Below are 25,321 nucleotides of genomic sequence, written 5' to 3' on the forward strand. Positions count from 1 at the left end.
AAGTTTGTGTGCATAGAGCAATCCTAGAGTTGAACACCTCACTGGGAGACATGTGAAAATGAATAAGAGTGATTTTGTTTTCCTTGGGGACACCATTTCATCTGCAAATTTCGAACAAATATGATTTAAACTTTAAGAATTCAAACAAATAACATGATGTTGAAAGACTTTTAATGAAAAATATAAGGAAACAATGTCATCGAAAAAAGGCACAACTTCATCACTTGATTGATGTGACAGCGGAGAATCACAACAAAATGTTGAACAATTAATGAATTATCATGGAACTGTTCTGGGTGAACAATACCTTCCAAATGACGTGCTGGTTTTCTTGGGGAATTAGTCAGCAAAGAGCCAGAGTCACAGGAGACTAATCACAATTTTATTTACAAGAACAATTAACAATTTACAATATACTTAGATAATAACAGAGTGTGCCACAGAGAGTCGGTACACACTCTGGGCTGTGGGAGAGAGGTCTGCTTGGTAAGAGAGTCAAACCCCTTCTCTGCTAGAACTGTTGTTGTTGTTGTTGCATTAGGTGTTTAAGAGGTCGCCTTCTGCCTAGGCAATTTCGGCTGACCTGTCCCTCTTTGGGACTCCTGTGTGTGAGAAGGGTTCACATATCTATTGTGATTTCGGTGTTCACATAATTTCTGTTTTTGCATTGATATGATTTCTATTTTCTTATATTGATATGATTTCATTTTTATCCTTGGTTGCTCTGTTTATATACGTTCGAGCAGCTGTCCATCTCTCAGAAATAGAGTTAGTTTGGCCTTCGCTATTGCATCTCTTGGCTTTAGGAGATCTATGACAGATAGCGGATCTAACTGCAATTCTTGTTTTAACCTAGCCCGGGCTGGGGCATGGTCTTGACATTCTAGTAACAGGTGGTCAATGGTTTCAGCCTGATTGCAAGATGAGCAAACCTTGTCATAGTGCTTTTTGTGACCAAGTCTGAGGCGTAAGATAGCAGTTTCAATTTTCCTTTCATTTGAGTATGAGTTTGGCTTTTGTTGGACCTTGAGTTGAATTTTGTATAGCCATCTGCCGATCTTACTTGCGTCCCATTGGGCTTGCCATCTGTTTGCTATGGAGGCTTTGATTTTGCTTTTTATCTCTAGTTTACTAAAGGGAATAGGCTGTATATCCGCTTTGTCTAGAGCTAGCTTCGCCAGTGAGTCTGCTTTTTCATTTCCATGAATATTTATGTGAGAGGGGATCCAACACAGCTCCACCTGTTGCCCTTGGTCCGATAGTTTTGTATATTCGTATAGAATATTGTTGACTGTGTTTGGCCTGGAGTTTGAGTTTCTCCCACTGATGGCCTGAAGTGCACTTAGAGAGTCTGATAGGACGACTGCCTTTGCTTCCGGGAGTTCCGGTATGAGTTTGAGTGCATGTGCTAGAACTTACTTACTTACGTTTGGAGATTTAACGTGCGCTTTCCGACTGGAGCGTATTTCGCACACGGGCCCGGTCGGGCCATTTAGCGTGGTTTTGAAGGGAAAATAAAGGTGTTGCAACCAGAGGGGGGTTTTAGTGGTTGCTTATATAAGTTTTGGAGATTTTGAAATTTGGAATGCATGCCTAGGGGTGTGGTAGTGTACTAAGGGAGTGTGTTGGTGTGTGTTTGTTTGTTTATGTGGTGTGGTTGAGTGTTTTTAGATGCGGATCATTAGATTGGTTTTAGTTAAGTATACGCCTAGTGCTTTAAATTTTTCTATATTGTTATGTGGATTTAGGATTGATTCTAGGGTTATGGCTTTATCTACTTTTAGATTTGTTTGGAGTGTTGCTCGGTGGGTTTGGTAGTGCGTGCAGTGTAAGAGTGCATGTTCTATTGTTTCCAGGTGTGGGCAGTGTGGGCATTTTCCGGTTGCGTGTTTTTTTATTTTTAGGAGTTGACTGTTTAGTTTAGTGTGACCTGTTTGGAGTTTGGTGATTATTCTATCAATTTTCTTGGATGGATGGAGGATTTTAGGTTTGGTTAGAGGTTTTTTGAGGATTTTGATTATCTGTGTGTTTGTTTTTAGGTATGTCTTATGCCATTTTTGGGTGATTTTACGTTTGTTAATGCTTTTGATCTCTGCTTTAGATATTGGTAGATTAAGGCTTATTTCAGGAATTTTGAGGGATTTTTTGGCGGCTTGATCGGCGTTTTCGTTTCCATATATTCCTACGTGGGCTGGGATCCAGATAAATGCTATTTGTTTGCCTGCCTCTGTTAAGTTATTTGCGCTTTTGAGTATTTGGTTAATGAGTTTAGGGCGGTTTTTGGTGTTTTTATTTTGGAGGGCCTGTAGTCCACTTAGTGAGTCTGTGAGTATTAGGATTTTTTTATGTTTTTTAGCATGTTGGTTATGGAGGGCGGATGCTATGCCCATTAACTCTGCAGTGAAGATGGATTGGTTGTTTGGGAGTCGATAAGATTGAGTGTTCCTATTTGGTTGTGCTATGTGGACTCCGAAACCAGTGCGATTTGTGATCGGATCGGAAGATCCGTCTGTGTAGATGTGGCACCAATTTGGCCAGTTTTCGTGTATGTAAGCTAGTGTGGTGGATTTAGCTATGTTTGGATCGGTTTGTTTGTTTATTGAGTTTGCCAGAGATGTGTCTATTTGGGGGATTTTTAGTTTTGGGGTAAATATATTTGATGGTTTGCAGTTTTGTTGGAGGTTATCTATTTGGTTTTCGTTTAGGTAGTTGAAAATTCGTTGAGATATTGGAGTAAGTAAAGGGTGCTTCCTAGTTAGAGCCTGGTTACGAGGGCGGATATTTTCGTTTATGAGGTTTTGGATGAGAGGGTTTGATTGGGACGAGGCCCAGAAATTAAGGGTTAAGTGTTGCCTACGTAGGTTTAGTGGCATTTCTCCTGTTAAGGCCTGAAGTGAAGTGAGAGAGGTGCCATGTTGGGAACGTGTGACTATTTTAAGAGCTTGGTATTGGATTGAGTCTAGTTTTTTGGTTAGGTTATTGCTAAGCGTATCATAGATCGCACATCCGTAATCTAATTTAGACCTAATTAGTGATGTGTAGAGAGAGAGTAGAGTATCTTTGGAGGCCCCCCAGTTGGAGCCGGTGAGGCATCTTAGTGCGTTTAGATCTTTGCTGCATTTAGTTGTTAAGTTTTTAACGTGGGCCTCCCATGTTAGGTGTTGATCGAAGATTAGCCCTAGGAATTTGGTTTGTTTTTGGAACTTAATTGGTTTATTGTTTAATTTAAGATTTGGGGTGGTGTGTTTCATTTTTCGGTGTTTGAAGACTATTCCTGTAGTTTTTTCGGAGTTTAGGGAGAAGCCCCACTTGTCTGCCCATTGCTGTATTTTATTTAGGGATTTTTGGAGTAGATTTTGGGAAGTTGACATACTTTTTGTGCGGATCCAGAGGGCTCCGTCATCTGCGAATTTGGATGTTTTAATTTTAGGGGATAGGCCCTCGAAGAGGTCATTGATCATTATGTTAAAGAGTGTTGGGCTAAGAATGCTGCCCTGGGGAGTGCCGTTTTCTAGGGGACACTGGTCCGATAGAACCTGGTCTATACCCACTGTGATTTTTCGGTTATTTAGGAAGTCCTGGATGTAGTTAACGATTTGTCCTTTTAGTCCTATTTTTTTAAGTTTTTGAATTAGCCCGTTGTGCCAAACCATGTCGAATGCTTTTGAGAAGTCCAAGAAGATGCCTGTAGTATATTGTTTGTTGAGTTGTCCTGTTTTGATCTCCTGTTCTAACCGGGCGAGATTGTCTAGAGTTGAGCGGCCAGAAGTGAACCCGCTTTGGTCTGTATTTATGGTGTTGTTTAGAGTTAGGTAGTGTTGTAATCTATTTTTGGTCATAGATTCCATTACTTTACATAAGTTTGAGGTCAGAGATATTGGCCTGTAAGAGTTAGCTTGGTTTGTAGGTTTGTCGGGTTTAGGGATAGGGATAACTAGAGCCTGTTTCCAAGAGGTTGGTACCTGGCCGTTTAGGTAGATTAGATTGTAGAGTTTGAGTAGTGACTGTAGTAGCTTGGGAGGGAGTTTTTTGATTATTTGGTAGGATGTTAGGTCTAGTCCTGGGGCTGTTCCCTTTTTCCTGTTTTGGAGTACATAGTTTAGTTCTTCTATTGTGAAGGGTTGGTTTATTTCTAGGTTATCGTTTAATTCTTTGGTAGGTTTGGATTCTGTTTTGAGTTTTGTTTGGAATTTATCACTGAAGTTTTTGTTACTGCTGATGGTCGAAAAGTGTTTAGCTAGGTTATTTGCTTTTTCGCTGGGGTTGGTTGAGTTATTTATATTAGGAGTTTTTTTGTGTCTTTTTAGGCCTCTAATGGCATGAATTTTGCGCCAGACCGTCCTGGCATCTGTGCGGTTATTTAATCCCTCGCAAAATTTTTTCCAGTCCCTGGTTTTGGCTATTTTGACTAGGTTTTGGACCTCATGGTTTAGTTTGTGGGCTATAGGTATGTAGTTATGGTCGCGTTTGGCTTTATTGAAGGCTTTTTTACGTTTTTGTCTGGTTTGTTCTATTTCCTCGTTCCACCAGGGTACTGAGGGTTTGCCTGATTTGTTTGCTTTTCTAAAGGGTATTGAATTTTTAGCTGAGGTGATTATGTATTCTGTTAGGTTTTTGCAGAAGGTTTCTGGGTCATTATGTTCTATCTCATTTAGATTGGCTTGTTTGCAGATATTTTGGAATTTATCCCAGTTAGCCTGGTTATAGTTAAATTTGGGTTCTGAGTTTTCGGGTTTGTCGGGGACATTGGTATTTCCTATGGTTATGTTTATTGGGAAGTGGTCACTTCCTAGTGGGGCGTCGTGAACTTCCCATTGAGTGCTTTGGGCTAAGTCTGAGGTGCATATACTTAGGTCGATAGCCGACATGTCTCTATTGCTTTTATCATATCTGGTTGGTTGGTTATTGTTAAGTAATACGAAATCGTTGGCCTCTATCCATTCATAGAACTTGGCTACAGTATGTATTTAATGAAAGTTTGAACAATAGAAAGGAATTTGATTGGTTGATACACGATTGGTTGTGTCCTATGCTAAATGGATGGCTAGACAGAGGGGAATACTAAATCCTGTTTATCCTGTTGGACTGGCACTAATCTTGTTGACATATTTACTGGATGCTTTGAAAGAGATTAGGGTCTCACTATAGATGAGCATGTATGGGGGCTAATCCTTAATGCACTATAGACGAGCTTATATGGGGGGCTAATCCTTAATGCACTATAGACGAGCTTGTATGGGGGCTAATCCTTAATGAGTCTTAATTGAAGTAATGTTATTCTAATATAGCCCGGTAGGTGATGACAGATATACTTAAATAAATATCCTTTGTCTGGGAGATGGAATCTTGATACCTTAGGCTAGCATTTATCTAAAAGCTTCAAATCAATTAAACTATGTAGACGTAACTCTAGAAGATGCGCTCCCATTACCTTAGGCTAGCAACCATCTAAAAAACTATAACTGAAGCTACTGATATTTTATATATGCATTTTACCTAATGATAATTATTACTTGCTAAACTATAATTATATGAAATGATGAATAAATATTACACCATGATAACTCATAAAAGCACTTGATGTAGATCTAATTATTATAAGATAACTTAGTATAAATGTTAACCATGATAACTTCCCCTTTTCATGGTTAACATTCAAAGTCCTAGACAATACATTCAATTTTGTACCAAACTGTGCATATTAATTACTTGTAACAATGACAAATTTGGTCGTTTAGATTTTTGAAATTACGAGTCTAACTTTCAGGTGTGACTCGATAACCCTACAGCTTAGGTTTGTCTGGGCCCTAGCTGTATCTATATGTCTGGCGTGGCCTGGAGACATTTCAAAGATTCCCTACACAATAACTTCAAAGATCTAGCGTGACTAAACATGGAATTGGAGTATATTGCACATATAAAAATTAATTTTGGAAAGACACATTTTGGCATTAATATACTGGCTTTGATTAAACATACCTGGTTGCACTTATCAACAGTCACACATCATATATCCTGGATTGAGTCCATGTAAGTAAACACAAATTAGTAAGTCCCAATGAGATATCTTGTACACAGTGTCCATCTTGTAGGTGCCCGTGAGGCGGTTTCTGTATGATCTGCATCATGATGGCTGTGGTCAGGATCACTGCGGGATAGGCGTTTATACTTCCTTGGTCCTGTGTATGAACGAAATCTTGAGAGATTCGGAGAGATTCCTGTTGTTTTCTTCAATCTTGTTTCTTCATGGCTCAAGTTGATGATTGTTCTTCAGGGTGGTAGGCATACAGAGAGGTTACGGGATCGGGAGTAAGCTCAAAAGTTACTCCAGCCGGATTCTAACACCAGTTCTCAACGTGCATGTTGACGGGGAATTAGCTCTTGGGGGAATAAAGGACAAAATCGACATCACTGTCCCGGAACGCTTTATGCACAACATGTAAACAATAAACAACAATTGCATAATGAGCGGAATACCTGCTCTGACAACACAAACACAGCAATGAGCAGACTTTCCAGCTCAGGCGTACAAGAGGTGCGCGGAGCTCCAGCTCACCTCAGGGCGTTTCCTACGAGCGGCATATCCTGCTCGAGGTCGTCCCTATGCCAGCACTCGGAATACCAAGCCTGACTAACACCCTAGTAACTGTGAAATGGTAGCACATATATAGTAATGAACAACAATGGACAGACAAAGAGACAACGACGTTGCTTTGGACATATGGGCGTGATTAACAAACACAGTTCATGGGATGATCAATTAGGGCAATAAATGCCATACTATAAAAAGCAGTAGTTAAAGGGAAGTGATATGGTAGTCCAGGCTGACTGACAGTCAAAATACAATGAAATGTTGGTGAAGATTAATAACGGGGATTAGCGCCTAAAACGTAATGACAATTAAGTTATGGAGACATGGCTACAGGGTAAATTGCCCTTGAAGTCAAATGTACTGCAGACAATGGTAGTCATAAATCAGTCGCTATGACAGATAGATAAAAATTAATGTTGATAAAAATGGTGTTTATTAATACTAAGTTTGATACTGATACCTTAATATTGTAATTATTGCAATTATTTGTGCATGTATGTAAAAAATTTCCAAAGCTAGGCCTACCAGTATGTTATAAAATAACTCGCAAAAACTGTGTGAAAACACAGACACACCCTAAATATACTCAACAACAAAAGTTCTTGTGACACCAATATTTTAGTGTATTTTTCAAACAAGTAAAGTTTGGTTTTCAATATTGTAGTACATGTATGGAGTCAATATAACACTAATATAAATCTCAAAAGCTTAAAATAACAAGAAAAGAATTACAAAGACGTTCCAGCCCTTCATTTGAAGTACACCAAACAGTCAAACTATTTCAGTGTCAGTTTTACAACTACCTCCACTACCTTATATATACTCAACAACAAAAGTACCTGTGACACCAATATTTTAGTGTATTTTTCAAAAAGTATAGTTAGGTTTTCAGTATTGTAGTACATGTATGGAATCAAGTCACAAAAACGCAACTGCTGCAGAAAAGCATGCATTCCATGCAAAAGTTTACTTTTATGCATGCCCCATGCATTTCACTATCCAAGAATGGGTATAAAAACATGTGTGTTAACGGGATTCCAGATGCATTGTTTAGCATCGTGCTGACAACAACCACTCAGAAAAACAACAAAATTACGCAATTATTCAACATTATGAAATGCAACGCCTATCCAAAAATGAGCGTCTGCGAGCCATTGGTATGCTTGAAGCAGGATCGAGTCAACGCGATGTTGCAAGACAATTTCACGTCCACAGAAACACCATTTGGTGTTCATGGCAACGTTGGCAACAGACGAATGCATTCAGAGACCATCCTCGGCATTGCAGGCCATGCGTAACCAATAATCGACGAGACAGATGGATTCGAACCACACACCTACGAAATCAATTCCAGTCAGCAACAGTGACTGCAAGAAGCATCCCTTCACAAACCATACGTCATCGCCTCAGATGTGCAGGGATTGTCGCCAGAAGACCCGCCAGATGTCCTATTTTGACAGGAAACCACCGTCAAGCACGTCTACAGTGGTGCAGACAGCGTCTACTCTGGACGGCCATGCAGTGGGGACAAGTTCTATTCACTGATGAGTCTCGTTTTCACCTCAGCCACAGCGATGGACAGATTCGAGTGTACCGACGTCGAGGTGAACGTTACGTCAATCAATGTGTCATGGAAGAAGATCGGTTTGGGGGCGGCAGCGTTTTGGTATGGGGTGGAATTACAGCAAGACAGAGGACCCGTTTGATAGTGGTAGAGGGAAATCTCAATGGACAGCGCTACCACGACGAGATCATCGGCCCTGTTGTTCTACCGTTTTTGCGTCGTCATGGCCCAGGCATTACCTTTCAACATAACAACACCTGGGCTCATATTGCTCGACTTGTTCAGGATTCTCTTAAACAAAACAATGTGAATGTCATCCCCTGGCCGGCTCGCTCCTCTGATCTCTCACCAATCAAGCACATGTGGGATGAGATGGATTGGCGCCTTCGACGTCTACCAAGTGTTCCACAGACACTTAAGGAACTTCGAAACATGCTCCAGCAGATATGGACAGATATCCCACAGGACTTTGTGCGACCCCTGGTCCATTCCAAGAGACGAAAATGGGTTGCTTGCATCGCAACCAAAGGTGGACACTCATGCCATTGATTTGTAAATTGACATTTTGGCATGTTCATATTTTTTATGAAATCACCCATTTTCTGAAGACAGTATGGCAAATGAAAACAATTGAACATTTACAGGAGTTATTTATCTGTTCCAAACAGAAATTGTTTCAGATTTGGTAAAAAACATAACTTTCCATTAAATCTTATTCAATGTCACAGGAACTTTTGTTGTTCAGTATACATATCCTTACTTGTGTAATCTTGATGGAAGCATCTACTTACATCTATATATCCTTACTTGTGTAATCTTGATGGAAGCATCTACTTACATCCACATATCCTTACTTGGGTAATCTTGATGCAAGCATCTACATACATCTACATATCCTTACTTGTGAAACCTGATGGAGGCATCTACTTACATCTTGCCATATCCTTACTTGCGTAAACTTGAAGGAAGCATCTACTTACATCTAGCCATGTCCTTAGTTGTGTAATCTTGATGGAAGCATCTACTTACATCTACATATCCTTTCTTGTGTAATCTTGACGGAAGGATCTACTTACATCTAGCCATATCCCTACTTGTGTAATCTTGATGGAAACATCTACATACATCTTGCCATATCCTTACTTGTGTAAACTTGAAGGAAGCATCTACTTACATCTAGCCATGTCCTTAGTTGTGTAATCTTGATGGAAGCATCTACTTACATCTACATATCCTTACTTGTGTAATCTTGATGGAAGCATCTACTTACATCTAGCTCTAGCCATATCCTTACTTGGGTAAACTTGATGGAAGCATCACTTATATCTAGCCATGTCCTTAGTTGTGTAATCTTGATAGAAGCATCTACTTACATCTAAATATCCTTACTTGGGTAATCTAGTTGGAAGCATCTACTTACATCTACATATCTTTACTTGTGTAATCTTGATGGAAGCATCTACTTGCATCTAGCCATGTCCTTACTTGTGTAATCTTGATGGAAGCATCTACTTACATCTAATTATCCTTTCTTGTGTAATTTTGATGGAAGCATCTACATACATCTTGCCATATCCTTAGTTGTGTAAACTTGATGGAAGCATCTACTTACATCTAGCCATGTCCTTACTTGTGTAATCTTGATGGAAGCATCTACTTACATCTAATTATCCTTTCTTGTGTAATCTTGATGGAAGCATCTACTTACATCTACATATCCTAACTTGTGTAATCTTGATGGAACCATCTACTTACATCTAGCCATGTCCTTACTTGGGTAAACTTGATGGAAGCATCACTTATATCTAGCCATGTCCTTAGTTGTGTAATCTTGATAGAAGCATCCACTTACATCTAGCCCCGTCTTTACTTGGGTAATCTTGATGGAAGCATCTACTTACATCTACATATCCTTACTTGGGTAATCTTGTTGGAAGCATCTACTTACATCTACTTATCCTTACTTGTGTAATCTTGTTGGAAGCATCTACTTACATCTTGCCATATCCTTACTTGTGTAATTTTAATTGAAGCATCTTCTTACATCTACATATCCTTAGTTGTGTTATCTTGATGGAAGCATCTACTTACATCTTGCCATATCCTTACTTGGGTAATCTTGATGGAAGCATCTACTTACATCTACATGTCCTTACTTGGGTAAACTTGATGGAAGCATCTACATACATCTTGCCATATCCTTACTTGGGTAAACTTGATGGAAGCATTTTTTCTTACATCTAGCCATATCCTTACTTGGGTAAACTTGATGGAAGCATCACTTATATCTAGCCATGTCCTTACTTGTGTAATCTTGATGGAAGCATCTACTTACATCTACATATCCTTACTTGTGTAATCTTGATGGAAGCATCTACTTACATCTACATTTCCTTACTTGTGTAATCTTGATGGAAGCATCTACTTACATGTAGCCATGTCTTTACTTGTGTAATCTTGATGGAAGCATCTACTTACATCTAATTATCCTTTCTTGTGTAATCTTGATGGAAGCATCTACATACATCTTGCCATATCTTTAGTTGTGTAAACATGATGGAAGCATCTACTTACATCTAGCCATATCCCTACTTGTGTAATCTTGATGGAAGCATCTACTTACATCTAGCCATATCCTTACTTGGGTTAACTTGATGGAAGCATCACTTATATCTAGCCATGTCCTTAGTTGTGTAATCTTGATAGAAGCATCTACTTACATCTAGCCACGTCTTTACTTGGGTAATCTTGATGGAAGCATCTACTTACATCTACATATCCTTACTTGGGTAATCTTGTTGGAAGCATCTACTTACATCTACATATCCTTACTTGTGTAATCTTGTTGGAAGCATCTACTTACATCTACATATCCTTAATTGTGTAATCTTAATGGAAGCATCTACTTACATCTAGCCATATCCTTAGTTGTGTAATCTTCATGGAAGCATCTACTTACATCTTGCCATATCCTTACTTGGGTAATCTTGTTGGAAGCATCTACTTACATCTACATATCCTTAGTTGTGTAATCTTTTTGGAAGCATCTATTAAAATCTACATATCCTTACTTGTGTAATCTTGATGGAAGCATCTACTTACATCTACATATCCTTACTCGTGTAATCTTAATGGAAGCATCTACTTACATCTTGCCATATCCTTAGTTGTGTTATCTTGAAGGAAGCATCTATGTACATCTTGCCATATCCTTACTTGTGTAATCTTGATGGAAGAATCTACTTACATCTACATATCCTTAGTAGTGTAATCTTGATAGAAGCATCTACTTACATCTAGCCACGTCTTTACTTGGGTAATCTTGATGGAAGCTTCTACTTACATCTAGCCGTATCCTTAGTTGTGTAATTTTGATGGAAGCATCTACTTACATCTTGCCATATCCTTACTTGGGTTATCTTGATGGAAGCATCTACTTATATCTACATATCCTTAGTTGTGTAATCTTGTTGGAAGCATCTACTTACATCTACATATCCTTACTTGTGTAATCTTGTTGGAAGCATCTACTTACATCTACACATCCTTACTTGTGTAATCTTAATGGAAGCATCTACTTATATCTACATATCCTTAGTTGTGTAATCTTGTTGGAAGCATCTACTTACATCTTGCCATATCCTTACTTGGGTTATCTTGATGGAAGCATCTACTTATATCTACATATCCTTAGTTGTGTAATCTTGTTGGAAGCATCTACTTACATCTACATATCCTTACTTGTGTAATCTTAATGGAAGCATCTACTTACATCTAGCCATATCCGTAGTTGTGTAATCTTGATGGAAGCATCTACTTACATCTACATATCCTTACTTGGGTAATCTTGTTGGAAGCATCTACTTACATCTACATATCCTTAGTTGTGTAATCTTTTTGGAAGCATCTACTTACATCTACATATCCTTACTCGTGTAATCTTAATGGAAGCATCTACTTACATCTAGCCATATCCTTACTTGTGTAATCTTAATGGAAGCATCTACTTACATCTAGCCACGTCTTTACTTGGGTAATCTTGATGGAAGCATCTACTTACATCTTGCCATATCCTTAGTTGTGTAATCTTGATGGAAGCATCTACTTACATCTAGCCACGTCTTTACTTGGGTAATCTTGATGGAAGCATCCACTTACATCTACATATCCTTACTTGTGTAATCTTGATGGAAGCATCTACTTACATCTACATATCCTTACTTGTGTAATCTTGATGGAAGAATCTACTTACATCTACATATCCTTAGTTGTGTAATCTTGATAGAAGCATCTACTTACATCTAGCCACGTCTTTACTTGGGTAATCTTGATGGAAGCTTTTACTTACATCTAGCCGTATCCTTAGTTGTGTAATTTTGATGGAAGCATCTACTTACATCTTGCCATATCCTTACTTGGGTTATCTTGATGGAAGCATCTACTTATATCTACATATCCTTAGTTGTGTAATCTTGTTGGAAGCATCTACTTACATCTACATATCCTTACTTGTGTAATCTTGTTGGAAGCATCTACTTACATCTACATATCCTTACTTGTGTAATCTTAATGGAAGCATCTACTTATATCTACATATCCTTAGTTGTGTAATCTTGTTGGAAGCATCTACTTACATCTTGCCATATCCTTACTTGGGTTATCTTGATGGAAGCATCTACTTATATCTACATATCCTTAGTTGTGTAATCTTGTTGGAAGCATCTACTTACATCTACATATCCTTACTTGTGTAATCTTGTTGGAAGCATCTACTTACATCTACATATCCTTACTTGTGTAATCTTAATGGAAGCATCTACTTACATCTAGCCATATCCGTAGTTGTGTAATCTTGATGGAAGCATCTACTTACATCTACATATCCTTACTTGGGTAATCTTGTTGGAAGCATCTACTTACATCTACATATCCTTAGTTGTGTAATCTTTTTGGAAGCATCTACTTACATCTACATATCCTTACTCGTGTAATCTTAATGGAAGCATCTACTTACATCTAGCCATATCCTTACTTGTGTAATCTTAATGGAAGCATCTACTTACATCTAGCCACGTCTTTACTTGGGTAATCTTGATGGAAGCATCCACTTACATCTACATATCCTTACTTGTGTAATCTTGATGGAAGCATCTACTTACATCTACATATCCTTACTTGTGTAATCTTGATAGAAGCATCTACTTACATCTAGCCACGTCTTTACTTGGGTAATCTTGATGGAAGCATCTACTTACATCTAGCCATATCCTTAGTTGTGTAATCTTGATGGAAGCATCTACTTACATCTAGCCACGTCTTTACTTGGGTAATCTTGATGGAAGCATCTACTTACATCTACATATCCTTACTTGTGTAATCTTGTTGGAAGCATCTACTTACATCTACATATCCTTACTTGTGTAATATTAATGGAAGCATCTACTTACATCTACATATTCTTAGTAGTGTAATCTTGATGGAAGCATCTACTTACAGCTAGCCATGTCCTTACTTGTGTAATCTTAATGGAAGCATCTACTTACATCTACATATCCTTACTTGTGTAATCTTGATAGAAGCATCTACTTACATCTAGCCACGTCTTTACTTGGGTAATCTTGATGGAAGCATCTACTTACATCTAGCCATATCCTTAGTTGTGTAATCTTGTTGGAAGCATATACTTACATCTACATAACCTTACTTGTGTAATCTTGATGGAAGCATCTACTTACATCTACATATCCTTACTTGGGTAATCTTGATGGAAGCATCTACTTACATCTTGCCATATCCTTACTTGTGTAATCTTGATGGAAGCATCTACTTACATCTACATATCCTTACTTGTGTAATCTTGATAGAAGCATCTACTTACATCTACATATTCTTAGTAGTGTAATCTTGATGGAAGCATCTACTTACAGCTAGCCATGTCCTTACTTGTGTAATCTTAATGGAAGCATCTACTTACTTCTACATATCTTTACTTCTGTAATCTTGATTTCTTAACACTTCCGGTATGACGTGGCAGCTAGTGATTAGGAGGGTCCTGCTTCAGAATGGAACGAAACTTTTCTCTCTTCAGCAGGATCAATCACAAGGATCAAGAGGTAAGCAGGGAATGCATTAACATGTAATGCAGGATAAGTTACAAAACTTGAGGGTTAAAGAGGAGGAACATATAATCCTGGGGGTGAAGGATCAATTCAAAATTCAAGTAAGTCATTAACTGGATGCTATGGACTACATTTGTACATACCTCTCCAAGAGCCTCATATCTCTGCTGGTTAAATGAATGTTCCTCCGATACCTTGAATATGAATGCTTCATCTGTCACTGTATGCCTCAATTCGCCATCTATGAAAAAAAAAAAAATGACAACATTATCTCCATATGCATAACATTACAACAATAGCATTAAACCAGAGGTGTTTGCAGAATCAGCCCACAATCACCTTAAAGCCCCTAAAACATAACTAAACACACACCTTCAGTTGGCCTAATAAAGAAGGAAATAAACTTCTCATCTAATGAAATACTTCTGGTCTGGGAAAATCAAATCAATAGTTATCATTGTTAATAATTCTAAGAATACTATCTCCATTACATCATTGCCATTATCCTGTATGTTGGTGGTCATCACATAATAAATATATCTTCAGTTTTCAGCAGATGTCCTCTTCACTATCAATTATCCAAGAGTAGTTGTACCTGTATTGTCACTTCCTGTTTTGGGATACATAATGGTAATTTAATATGTCAGTTTGTGCAACAACAACAGTACTTACTCGTGCCTATTTAATCTACCGCAATTACATGCCCGTCACCCCATTACCGTAATAATCAACACGATTTCCAAAACCTCTATCATCAAAATTTGTTTTTATCCGTCTGGATTATGTTACAGTATTATACCCCACAATTCCACTTCCAAACAGTCAGTGCATGCCCAATAAGCCGGACATGACGTCACAGTGTTTACCTTTATTAACCCATCAGCCTTGCACGAGGGTACTTTCTCAATTGTTTGAAGCTACTGAACTGTGTTGTTATCATATACCATCCATGCTGAAATCAGACCTCAGGGCATTGAAGCCGGTCCCAATGCTTACAGTTTCAGACGCAATACTGTGCGACCCAGCAGTCAACCGTATCTCACAATGGCCGAGTTACGCTCACAACTGGCAGAACGTGGCTGAAGGTATGGAATAATTGGCCAAGGAAAAGCTGCAAGTTGCTGCAAGGGAATCAACACAGATGGCCAGTATCAGTGACAGTGACCTCGTCTGACAGCTATGGTCCCAGTGCTAATTCAAAGCCAGCAGCTAAACTTCCGGTGATTGTTGAGGCTGGACTATCTCACAGCAGAAATCCAGATGTCCTTGTCAGTGGGACCAGGCTACCAGACAGTGTTGTGTCTGACAATGTGGATAATGTGACCAACTCCGTGCCTCCTGTCACTGTTAGTGTTACAAGTCTACAACGTGAACTAGCAGAGTTACAAAGCATGAAAGCGAACATGACTAGTCAACAGACAGTGCCAACCGATCATGCGGCTATGGGCTTACCAGATCACTAAAGCCACTAAGTGCCTTTTGATTCTCGGCCACAGATTCACTCTGTCACACCAGTGCTCAAGAAGAAGATCAAAGATTGCAAGTATTGCAACCTTGCTTTGCTATTATTACCCAACCCAAACACTTTAGACGCAAGAATGGCCAAATATGATGGCAATGTCGACCAATTGAAATTGAAAGAGGATGTGAGGGTCACTCGTGCACTGACCCTAGCCGAATTCATCCAGGCCTTTGCCATATATAAGGACCTTTACTGCGACACAAATGATGCAAAACGTAAACAGTTGGACGGACATGAACAAACTCTGATTGAACTAGCTACATTGTATGGGGGCACTGCGCACTATGACTCTCATAAGTTGTTAGTCGCCAGAGCATTCGATGAGACATGAGGGACACACGTTTGTATGGGATGTGTTCTTCGGGTTGACGTTCTTGATCGTGTACCATATGCCACAGCATCACCCAATGAAGATAGGTCTAACCTTTTCTTGGACAAAACTGTCATCTCCGATAGGCAGGGGGCGACAGACAGAAACAACACCAGGGGACGGCCTCGAGTTGAGTCAAACTGATGTGAGGTCTGTAATAATTTCAATCACCAGGACTGTGCAAGAGCGAACTGTGTGTACCTTCATGTGTGTCTCAATTATTATGCCTAGAATCACGGACAGGTAAATTTAGCAAATTCTCCCAAGTCAAGACGGGACACTCAAGCTTGACTAACCTTCCCGGATATGACTGGCGAAGAGGGCGGAGGTACAGTAGCAGTTCATCTCACTCCTATCAACGTACAGGCTATACAGGCAGAACTTGCCTCCCATCCCCATCCTCCATTTGCAACATATCTCGTCAAGGGCTTGCAACATGGCTTTGACCCCTTAATGTCGGATATTCCACAGTCCACAACAGAACGTAAGAACAATCATAGTGCTACATTGGATCCAGTAGTAGTGACAAAGGCAGTGCAGACAGAAGTCACAAAAGCGTATGTTATAGGACCATTCCAACAGAAAGATAGCCACTTAAGGATATCTGCTTGTCTGTATTATGAGTACTTAACTTTTTTCTTAGATCATAGGTATTTCTAAAATCTTTGTTATTGAATCTGACTGTCCATCTAAAGAAAGATGGGGGAAGGAATGCATTTTATTGTGCAAGGTAAACTTGTCAACTACTTTGAGGTGAACCTTTGAGGTGAAGGTGGGGTTTAACGTCGCATGCAAGATTACTGCACTTATATAGCGACGTTCATGCACGTGTGTGTGTGTATGTGTGTGTGTGGCTGCTTGTATGATTCCGGATTGATGCTGATCATATCGAACAAAGAAAAGTGTTGCTGACAAACATCCTGATTGTGACATTTTCAAGGAAGGTCGATTAATCTCTGTGGACCATATTTCCATTACCGTATATCGCTGTGTATAAGGCGACCCCACGTATAAGACGACCCCCCTGTACACGCCTTAAAAATCAACCCAAAATCCTATACTCCGTGTATAAGGCGACCTGGAATGAAACACATTACAAGTCTGACTGATATACCGGTAGAAAATTTAACGCGCTCTTGCCGACTGTAGCGTATTTCGCACATGGACATCACAAATTAGTTAGTTAGTTACTTTGGAGATTGAATGTGCGCTTTCCGACTGATGCGTATTTCGCACACATCACAAGTGCGCACACAAACCTTATATATGCAATGAAAATATGTTTATCTTGCGTTGTTTTTTTTTCTACAATGATAGGTCGCGTGTGTAACTCCGGCACACGTCGCCATTTTGTGTTTACACGGTACGACACCAAATTGGTGCCCGTAAAATAAAATTCATTTATGAAGTAATAACATATAAGAGACAATGGTGAGTAATTTAATCGCCAATTAACTATGTTGTAACTAACTAGGCTTATGTTTGCTTCACATTCAGCGTTTTTATTCCACAATCACTTGTACACACCGTCTCCAACACTTGTTAATACAACTGTAAAAACAGCGGGAATTGATTTCAGCTTCACCGGTTATCACATGTTAGGTCACATGTGCAATATGCAAATGATTACCGGTACTTCCGGCTCTCTACTCACGGATGTTGATTGTTTTACCGTGTCAGCTGGTTTGACAATCTGCATCGAGGAGAGGGTCATTTCAACTTTATTTGCAGAAATTATTAAACTTTATTCAAGGAAAAGAGATACAAATCATGTTTATGTATGGAAATAGTTATTTGAACAGTTATTTAGGACGAAATGCGAAGTTTTATTGTCAAATGCTGGGCTGGCTATCGGACGCCGGTTGACATCGCCAGTGGAAAAAAATGTGAGATCTTCGACTCCGTGTATAAGACGACCCCCCTTCTTAGCCCCCTCATTTTAGGTACGAAAAACTCGCCTTATACACAGCGATATACGGTAATTCTGTTTATCACACAGTCTCATCATAAACAGGAATTTATGTCTATGATGTAAAAGAGGTAGGGTATTCAGAAGAATTATGACAGTTCAAGTTGTGCAGTGAACAAAAATCCATACCAGCATACATCCTTAACAAAAGTTGCTGTCAGCAAATATTTCCCGTCGAAAACACCAAAATGATTTGAAAAAAAAAAAAATTAATAAAAAAATTATTATATTGTAAAAATGGAACATATGTGTTGAATCCCACAATAAACAAAACAAATACCAAATGTCAGGGGCTACTACAAATCCCTGCAGGCTAGTACAAATTTCCAAAATTCCCCATTATTTTTAAATTAAAAAAGCATTTCATTTTACATTGGCTAGTGAAGCTTTAGAGTTTAGTTCTAGCCCTGTAACTAGATGTGTCCGTCAATCGGCCATGGTAAATACTACTAGTGTCAGTGTGCTGACAATAATACCTGCTTGATGTGACCGTCTGTCTGCCATGGTAAATACCACTAGTGACAGGGTGCTGACCTCATATCTCCTTCACGTGACTGTCTGTCTGTCTGTCTGCCATGGTAAAAAACCACTGGTGTCATTGTGCTGACATGATACCTGCTTGACGTGACTGTCTGTCTGTCTGCCTGCCATGGTAAATACCACTAGTGTCAGTGTGCTGACCTGATACCTGCTTGACGTGACTGTCTGTCTGCCATGGTAAATACCACTAGTGTCAGTGTGCTGACCTGATACCTGCTTGACGTGACCGTCTGTCTGCCATAGTAAATACCACTAGTGTCAGTGTGCTGACCTGATACCTGCTTGACGTGACCGTCTGTCTGCCATGGTAAATACCACTAGTGACAGTGTGCTGATCTGATTGTGTTGAAAGTGATCTTACGTCCATCATGGTAAATACCGCTAGTGTCAGAGTGCTGCTCTGATTGTGCTGAAAGTGACCTTACGTCCATCTTGGTAAATACCGCTAGTGACTGTCTGTCTGCTATGGTAAATACCACTAGCGTCAGTGTGCTGATCTGATTGTGTTGAAAGTGATCTTACGTCCATCATGGTAAATACCACTAGTGACAGTGTGCTACTCTGATTGAGCTGATTTGATCTTATGTTCATCATGGTAAATACCACTAGCGTTAGTTTGCTGCTCCGATTGGGTTGAAAGTGATCTTATGTCCATCATAGTAAATACCACAAGTGACAGTGTGCTACTCCGATTGTGTTGAAAGTGATCTTACGTCCATCATGGTAAATACCACAAGTGACAGTGTGCTGATCTGATTGTGTTGAAAGTGATCTTACATCCATCATGGTAAATACCACTGGTGACAGTGTGCTGACCTGATACCTGCTTGATGGGACTGTCTGTCATGGTAAATACAACTAGTGTAAGTGTGCTGATCTGATTGTGTTGAAAGTGATCTTACGTCCATCATAGTAAATACCACTAGTGACAGTGTGCTACTCTGATTGAGCTGATTTGAACTTATGTTCATCATGGTAAATACCACTAGCATTAGTTTGCTGGTCCGATTGGGTTGAAAGTGATCTTATGTCCATCATAGTAAATACCACAAGTGACAGTGTGCTACTCCGATTGTGTTGAAAGTGATCTTACGTCCATCATGGTAAATACCACAAGTGACAGTGTGCTGATCTGATTGTGTTGAAAGTGATCTTACATCCATCATGGTAAATACCACTGGTGACAGTGTGCTGACCTGATACCTGCTTGATGTGACCGTCTGTCATGGTAAATACAACTAGTGTAAGTGTGCTGATCTGATTGTGTTGAAAGTGATCTTACGTCCATCATGGTAAATACCACTAGTGACAGTGTGCTACTCTGATTGAGCTGATTTGAACTTATGTTCATCATGGTAAATACCACTAGCGTTAGTTTGCTGCTCCGATTGGGTTGAAAGTGATCTTATGTCCATCATAGTAAATACCACAAGTGACAGTGTGCTACTCCGATTGTGTTGAAAGTGATCTTACGTCCATCATGGTAAATACCACAAGTGACAGTGTGCTGATCTGATTGTGTTGAAAGTGATCTTACGTCCATCATAGTAAATACCACTAGTGTCAGTGTGCTGACAATGATACCTGCTTGATGTGACCATCTGTCTGCCATGGTAAATACCACTAGTGTCAGGGTGCTGACCTCATACCTCCTTCACGTGACTGTCTGTCTGTCTGCCATGGTAAAAAACCACTGGTGTCATTGTGCTGACATGATACCTGCTTGACGTGACTGTCTGTCTGTCTGCCTGCCATGGTAAATACCACTAGTGTCAGTGTGCTGACCTGATACCTGCTTGACGTCACCTTCTGTCCGTCAGCCATAGTAAATACCACTAGTGTCAGTGTGCTGATCTGACTGTGTTGAAAGTGATCGTACGTCCATCATGGTAAATACCACAAGTGTCAGTGTGCTGCTCTGATTGTGCTGAAAGTGACCTTACGTCCATCATGGTAAATGCCGGTGGTGACAGTGTGCTGACCTGATACCTGCTTGATGTGACTGTCTGTCCGTCTGCCGTGGTAAATACCACTAGTGACAGTGTGCTGATCTGATTGTGTTGAAAGTGATCTTACGTCCATCATGGGTAAATGCTGCTAGTGACAGTGTGCTGACCTGATTGTCTTGAAAGTGATCTTACGTCCATCATGGTAAATACCGCTAGTGACAGTGTGCTGACCTGATACCTGCTTGACGTCACCTTCTGTCCGTCAGCCATGGTAAATACCACTAGTGTCAGTGTGCTGACCTGATACCTGCTTGAAGTGACCGTCTGTCTGCCATGGTAAATACCACTAGTGACAGTGTGCTGATCTGATTGTGTTGAAAGTGATCTTACGTCCATCATGGGTAAATGCTGCTAGTGACAGTGTGCTGACCTGATTGTCTTGAAAGTGATCTTACGTCCATCATGGTAAATACCACTAGTGACAGTGTGCTGACCTGATACCTGCTTGACGTGACCGTCTGTCTGCCATGGTAAATACCACTAGTGTCAGTGTGCTGACCTGATACCTGCTTGACGTGACTGTCTGTCTGTCTGCCTGCCATGGTAAATACCACTAGTGTCAGTGTGCTGACCTGAAACCTGCTTGACGTGACCGTCTGTCTGCCATGGTAAATACCACTAGTGTCAGTGTGCTGACCTGATACCTGCTTGACGTGACTGTCTGTCTGCCATGGTAAATACCACTAGTGACAGTGTGCTGATCTGATTGTGTTGAAAGTGATCTTACGTCCATCATGGGTAAATGCTGCTAGTGACAGTGTGCTGACCTGATTGTCTTGAAAGTGATCTTACGTCCATCATGGGTAAATGCTGCTAGTGACAGTGTGCTGACCTGATTGTCTTCAAAGTGATCTTACGTCCATCATGGTAAATACCACTAGTGACAGTGTGCTGACCTGATACCTGCTTGACGTGACCGTCTGTCTGTCATGGTAAATACCACTAGTGTCAGTGTGCTGACCTGATACCTGCTTGACGTGACTGTCTGTCTGTCTGCCTGCCATGGTAAATACCACTAGTGTCAGTGTGCTGACCTGAAACCTGCTTGATGTGACCGTCTGTCTGCCATGGGAAATACCACTAGTGTCAGTGTGCTGACCTGATACCTGCTTGACGTGACTGTCTGTCTGCCATGGTAAATACCACTAGTGACAGTGTGCTGATCTGATTGTGTTGAAAGTGATCTTACGTCCATCATGGGTAAATGCTGCTAGTGACAGTGTGCTGACCTGATTGTCTTGAAAGTGATCTTACGTCCATCATGGTAAATACCACTAGTGTCAGTGTGCTGCTCTGATTGTGCGGATAGTGACCTTACGTCCATCATGGTAAATACCGCTAGTGACTGTCTGTCTGCTATGGTAAATACCACTAGTGTCAGTGTGCTGATGTGATGCCTGCTTGACATGACCATCTGTCTGCCATGGTAAATACCACTAGCGTCAGTGTGCTGATCTGACTGTGTTGAAAGTGATCTTACGTCCATCATGGTAAATACCACAAGTGACAGTGTGCTGATCTGATTGTGTTGAAAGTGATCTTACGTCCATCATGGTAAATACCACTAGTGACAGTGTGCTACTCTGATTGAGCTGATTTGATCTTATGTTCATCATGGTAAATACCACTAGTGTCAGTGTGCTGACAATGACACCTGCTTGATGTGACCGTCTGTCTGCCATGGTAAATACCACTAGTGTCAGGGTGCTGACCTCATACCTCCTTCACGTGTCTGTCTGTCTGTCTGCCATGGTAAATACCACTAGTGTCAGGGTGCTGACCTCATACCTCCTTCACGTGACTGTCTGTCTGTCTGCCATGGTAAAAAACCGCTGGTGTCATTGTGCTGGCATGATACCTGCTTGACGTGACTGTCTGTCTGTCTGCCTGCCATGGTAAATACCGCTAGTGTCAGTGTGCTGACCTGATACCTGCTTGACGTGACCGTCTGTCTGCCATGGTAAATACCACTAGTGTCAGTGTGCTGACCTGATACCTGCTTGACGTGACCGTCTGTCTGCCATGGTAAATACCACTAGTGTCAGGGTGCTGACCTCATACCTCCTTCACGTGACTGTCTGTCTGTCTGCCATGGTAAAAAACCGCTGGTGTCATTGTGCTGGCATGATACCTGCTTGACGTGACTGTCTGTCTGTCTGCCTGCCATGGTAAATACCACTAGTGTCAGTGTGCTGACCTGATACCTGCTTGACGTGAACGTCTGTCTGCCATGGTAAATACCACTAGTGTCAGTGTGCTGACCTGATACCTGCTTGACGTGACCGTCTGTCTGCCATAGTAAATACCACTAGTGTCAGTGTGCTGACCTGATACCTGCTTGACGTGACCGTCTGTCTGCCATGGTAAATACCACTAGTGACAGTGTGCTGATCTGATTGTGTTGAAAGTGATCTTACGTCCATCATGGGTAAATGCTGCTAGTGACAGTGTGCTGACCTGATTGTCTTGAAAGTGATCTTACGTCCATCATGGTAAATACCGCTAGTGACAGTGTGCTGACCTGATACCTGCTTGACGTCACCTTCTGTCCGTCAGCCATGGTAAATACCACTAGTGTCAGTGTGCTGACCTGATACCTGCTTGACGTGACCGTCTGTCTGCCATGGTAAATACCACTAGTGTCAGTGTGCTGATCTGATTGTGTTGAAAGTGATCTTACATCCATCATGGGTAAATGCTGCTAGTGACAGTGTGCTGACCTGATTGTCTTGAAAGTGATCTTACGTCCATCATGGGTAAATGCTGCTAGTGACAGTGTGCTGACCTGATTGTCTTGAAAGTGATCTTACGTCCATCATGGTAAATACCGCTAGTGACAGTGTGCTGACCTGATACCTGCTTGACGTCACCTTCTGTCTGTCAGCCATGGTAAATACCACAAGTGTCAGTGTGCTGACCTGATACCTGCTTGACTTGACCGTCTGACGATCTGTCTGCCATGGTAAATACTACTAGTGTCAATGTGCTGATCTGACTGTGTTGAAAGTGATCTTACGTCCATCATGGTAAATACCACAAGTGTCAGTGTGCTGCTCTGATTGTGCTGAAAGTGACCTTACGTCCATCATGGTAAATACCACTAGTGTCAGTGTGCTGACCTGATACCTGCTTGACATGACCGTCTGTCTGCCATGGTAAATACCACTAGTGTCAGTGTGCTGATCTGATTGTGTTGAAAGTGATCTTACATCCATCATGGGTAAATGCTGCTAGTGACAGTGTGCTGACCTGATTGTCTTGAAAGTGATCTTACGTCCATCATGGGTAAATGCTGCTAGTGACAGTGTGCTGACCTGATTGTCTTGAAAGTGATCTTACGTCCATCATGGTAAATACCGCTAGTGACAGTGTGCTGACCTGATACCTGCTTGACGTCACCTTCTGTCTGTCAGCCATGGTAAATACCACAAGTGTCAGTGTGCTGACCTGATACCTGCTTGACTTGACCGTCTGACGATCTGTCTGCCATGGTAAATACTACTAGTGTCAATGTGCTGATCTGACTGTGTTGAAAGTGATCTTACGTCCATCATGGTAAATACCACAAGTGTCAGTGTGCTGCTCTGATTGTGCTGAAAGTGACCTTACGTCCATCATGGTAAATACCGCTGGTGACAGTGTGCTGACCTGATACCTGCTTGATGTGACCGTCTGTCCGTCTGCCATGGTAAATACCACTAGTGACAGTGTGCTGATCTGATTGTGTTGAAAGTGATCTTACGTCCATCATGGGTAAATGCTGCTAGTGACAGTGTGCTGACCTGATTGTCTTGAAAGTGATCTTACGTCCATCATGGTAAATACCACTAGTGACAGTGTGCTGACCTGATACCTGCTTGACGTCACCTTCTGTCCGTCAGCCATGGTAAATACCACTAGTGTCAGTGTGCTGACCTGATACCTGCTTGACGTGACCGTCTGTCTGCCATGGTAAATACCACTAGTGACAGTGTGCTGATCTGATTGTGTTGAAAGTGATCTTACGTCCATCATGGGTAAATGCTGCTAGTGACAGTGTGCTGACCTGATTGTCTTGAAAGTGATCTTACGTCCATCATGGGTAAATGCTGCTAGTGACAGTGTGCTGACCTGATTGTCTTCAAAGTGATCTTACGTCCATCATGGTAAATACCACTAGTGACAGTGTGCTGACCTGATACCTGCTTGACGTGACCGTCTGTCTGCCATGGTAAATACCACTAGTGTAAGTGTGCTGACCTGATACCTGCTTGACATGACTGTCTGTCTGTCTGCCTGCCATGGTAAATACCACTAGTGTCAGTGTGCTGACCTGAAACCTGCTTGACGTGACCGTCTGTCTGCCATGGTAAATACCACTAGTGTCAGTGTGCTGACCTGATACCTGCTTGACGTGACTGTCTGTCTGCCATGGTAAATACCACTAGTGACAGTGTGCTGATCTGATTGTGTTGAAAGTGATCTTACGTCCATCATGGGTAAATGCTGCTAGTGACAGTGTGCTGACCTGATTGTCTTGAAAGTGATCTTACGTCCATCATGGTAAATACCACTAGTGTCAGTGTGCTGCTCTGATTGTGCGGATAGTGACCTTACGTCCATCATGGTAAATACCGCTAGTGACTGTCTGTCTGCT

The 25,321-nt window shown here is 40.9% G+C and overlaps 1 protein-coding gene across 1 annotated transcript in view; it reads right to left on the reverse strand.

The window, feature by feature from the left end:
• Positions 1–25,321, reverse strand: part of LOC139477990 (mucin-22-like) — a 230,692-nt gene that overhangs the window by 114,519 nt on the left and 90,852 nt on the right. The window contains exon 5 of the mRNA XM_071260407.1: positions 14,419–14,516. Within this exon, the coding sequence (XP_071116508.1) occupies positions 14,419–14,516 (98 nt within the window). The remainder of the gene's footprint in view (positions 1–14,418; positions 14,517–25,321) is intronic.

Source organism: Haliotis cracherodii, unplaced genomic scaffold (genome assembly GCF_022045235.1).
Source record: "Haliotis cracherodii isolate W230 unplaced genomic scaffold, xgHalCrac1.p SCAF_1, whole genome shotgun sequence".
Classification (NCBI taxonomy): Eukaryota; Metazoa; Mollusca; class Gastropoda; order Lepetellida; family Haliotidae; genus Haliotis; species Haliotis cracherodii.